This window comes from Mus pahari, chromosome 1 (genome assembly GCF_900095145.1).
Source record: "Mus pahari chromosome 1, PAHARI_EIJ_v1.1, whole genome shotgun sequence".
In the NCBI taxonomy this organism is placed as follows: Eukaryota; Metazoa; Chordata; class Mammalia; order Rodentia; family Muridae; genus Mus; species Mus pahari.
The window spans coordinates 73501714-73505017 of NC_034590.1; the positions used below are offsets into that span (position 1 = coordinate 73501714).

A 3304-nucleotide genomic window follows, 5' to 3' on the forward strand; every position below is an offset into this window, starting at 1 on the left:
TAGTCTAGGCAAAGAGAAACAGATATGGGGAGACATGATAAGAAAACTGGAAAAGTCATTTTCTAGAAACTTTGTATCAGAGATCCAAGTGCAATTTTGGCTGGATTGAAGAGGGCAAATGAAAGAGAAACTGGTGTAAACTGTTAGGATTTAGAGCTAGGGAGGCAGGCAGGTACCTGGGGTTCTGAGAGTGGAATTCATGACTCTCCTTAACATTAGCAGCTTTTTTTAAAAAGTAATTTTAATTTAATATTTTTAGATTTACTTATTTTATGTGCATGAGTACACTGTAGCTGTCTTCAGACACACCAGAAGAGGGCATCGGATCCCATTACAGATGGTTGTGAGTCACCATGTGGTTGCTGGGAATTAAACTTAGGACCTCTGGACGAGCAGTCAGTGCTCGTAACCACTGAGCCATCTTTTTAGTCCAAATTAGAAGCTCTTAAAAAGAGGTGGGGTTTTTTTTGTGATTAATAGGTCAGATTTCTAGAAAAATAGTTTACTGTAACTTAAGAGTGAAAAATTTGCTGAAAGTGGTGTAAACGTGAGAAAAATGCCGTAGGGCATCTGACATAAAGAACACCATCATTTTTTATCTGTAACAATAGAAAGAAAGGAATAGGGGAATGGTGGTCCGTACCTGTGAGTCCAGCATTCCTGGACCTCAGGTAGGAGGATTAAAAGTTCAAGATCAATTCCAGTGACATAGTGAGACTTAGTTTCAAATCCCCTCCTTCACCAAAAGACAATGGGAAGCACAGATCAGCTTTTCATATATTTCAGACATAATTTTGAAAATAAGTTAAATGAAGCTTGAATGAAGAGTTCCAGTATTGGTTTCCTGATTTCTGGTGTATCAAAACATTATGAAAATAAAATTTGTATCAATTTTTAATGTATCATTCTGGGTTTTATGGTGCCTTAAAATTAGGTTTATAAAACTGTGTATGTTTGACATTCGTATATTCGCTAATGTGTCATATAGTTCATCATAAACCCAGTGGGTTAAGAGCGTAGTAAAGTATATACACCAAGAGAAGAGAAGTCATTGAATTCATCCAGGAAGCTGAAACTCAAAGTGGAACAAAAGTTACCTATTTGCTAACCCAATTCCTCCCTCTGTTCTATCTCTGTGTTTAGGAAATCATTTGTTTATCTCATATGAAATTATCTTTTCAGTTTAGGAGCTGTAAGCCAAGTGAGAGGGACCAGCTTCATCCAGTGGTAAGATCACCAAGATGAACTCAAATGCTTCACAAACCAATCACCATAGCTTCATTCTGACAGGCATCCCAGGGATGCCAGACAAGAACCCGTGGATGGCCTTTCCCCTGGGGTTTCTCTACACACTAACCCTCCTGGGAAATGGCACCATCCTAGCAGTTGTCAAGGTAGAGCAGAGCCTCCATGAGCCTATGTACTACTTCCTCTGCATTTTGGCTCTGACTGATGTGAGTCTCTCCATGTCTACATTGCCCTCTATGCTCAGCATCTTCTGGTTCAACGCCCCTGAAATTCCTTTTGATGCATGCATCACGCAGATGTTCTTCATCCATGGATTTGGAGTAGTAGAATCTGGAGTCTTAGTGTCCATGGCCTTTGACAGATTTGTGGCTATCCGTGACCCACTGCGTTATGCTTCCATCCTCACTCATGGGCTTATTGGAAAGATTGGACTAGTTGTCTTGGGGCGGGCAGTCTGTGTGGTCTTTCCAGTGCCCTTTCTTATAAAACGGCTGCCCTTCTGTCGTTCCAATGTCTTATCCCATTCATACTGTCTTCACCAAGATGCAATGAGGTTAGCCTGTGCCAGTACTCGTGTCAACAGCCTCTATGGCCTCATCGTTGTCATCCTTACATTAGGACTTGATGCCCTCATTATTCTCTTCTCATATGTACTTATCCTGAAGACAGTGCTGGGCATTGCCTCCAGAGCTGAGAGGCTCAAAGCCCTCAACACCTGCCTCTCTCACATTTGTGCTGTGCTTCTATTTTATATTCCTCTCATTGGTGCCACCATGATACACAGATTTGGAAAACATTTATCGCCAGTTGTGCACATGTTCATGGCCAATATCTACCTTCTCCTTCCCCCTGTGCTAAACCCTATAGTCTACAGTGTGAAGACAAAGCAGATACGTAGACGGATCATCCAAGTGTTCCGGGGAAGAAAGAACATGGCCTAGTTGGGTGAAGTCCTATACCAGATCTAGGACAGGTGGAAAAAAACCAATAGTTTCCCATTCAGAAGCTTTGGTGAAATCAGATTTTATACATTCAGTAAAATACAAGGTCAAGAACGGTTTGTGCAGATAAAACACATGTAACTATTGTTCTGTTTTACATTTTGCAATATAGACATTGATATGTGGTATCATAAAATCCAGTTTAATTGAGTAACATACTTTTTATTCTTTGAAAGTAGAGATGAACATAAGCTATGGCAAATTGTTTAGATAGATAATATAACCATTTATTCTTATACTGTTAAGAATTATTTTAATTATGTAGTGGTCCATCAATTGTCTGAATTCTTGAAAGTAGCTTCTTTTAAAATGTATTGGTTCTCCAACTAATTAAAAATTATTTTATTTACTTATTGATTAAGTAACAATTGCGTCAAGAAAGCGACAATTAGTCCTATAGTAATTCTGAAGAAATAGGTATGCAAAATCATCTTTTATTCTTGGGCCAGCCCCCTAGAAAGGCTAGCCAATTCCAAGAGGTCAGCCCTAAACACATATGAGCAAAAGATCTCGGCACCCTATACTTATGAATGTATTTACATATATGTGATGATTACAATTAACAATTAGAGGCTATGAATCTGAGAATGAGTGGAAGGAACAGAGGTGGAATTGGAGGAAGGAAAGGGAGGAGAATGATGAACATACTGAACTAATATATGAAATTCTCCCCAAATAAGTAAAGTAAATAAAATTAAAATATTTTTATTTTTAAGTAGAGAAAAAAAACTGTTACAGTATCAAACTACATCTCTCTATATGTATGTGTCTTTTGAGTGGTGTGTCTATGACACACCTAAAACAGATACATGTGTGATTCTTAATATGTGCCTTCTTTAGTAGTATCTCTTCTTTTTATATATAACATTATTTCTAGATTTTCTATCACAAACTTAGGGCAGTAGTACATGTCCCATCTCTTCTCTCTTGACCCAAAGAAAATGGATTTTTTTTCTCATACTGGACGATTCCTGGTCTTTGTACAAAGCAAGCAAAAATTCTTAATAGAAATGTTTTTTATTGTCTGAAAATTTCATACATGCACATGTTTTGAA

The 3304-nt window shown here is 38.0% G+C and overlaps 1 protein-coding gene across 1 annotated transcript; it reads left to right on the forward strand.

The window, feature by feature from the left end:
* The first annotated feature begins 1241 nt into the window (after positions 1-1241).
* On the forward strand, positions 1242-2189 carry LOC110335068 (olfactory receptor 51H1-like). The gene has a single exon (XM_021217152.1). The coding sequence runs from the start codon at positions 1242-1244 to the stop codon at positions 2187-2189; it is 948 nt and encodes a 315-aa protein (XP_021072811.1).
* The last annotated feature ends 1115 nt before the right edge of the window (positions 2190-3304 follow it).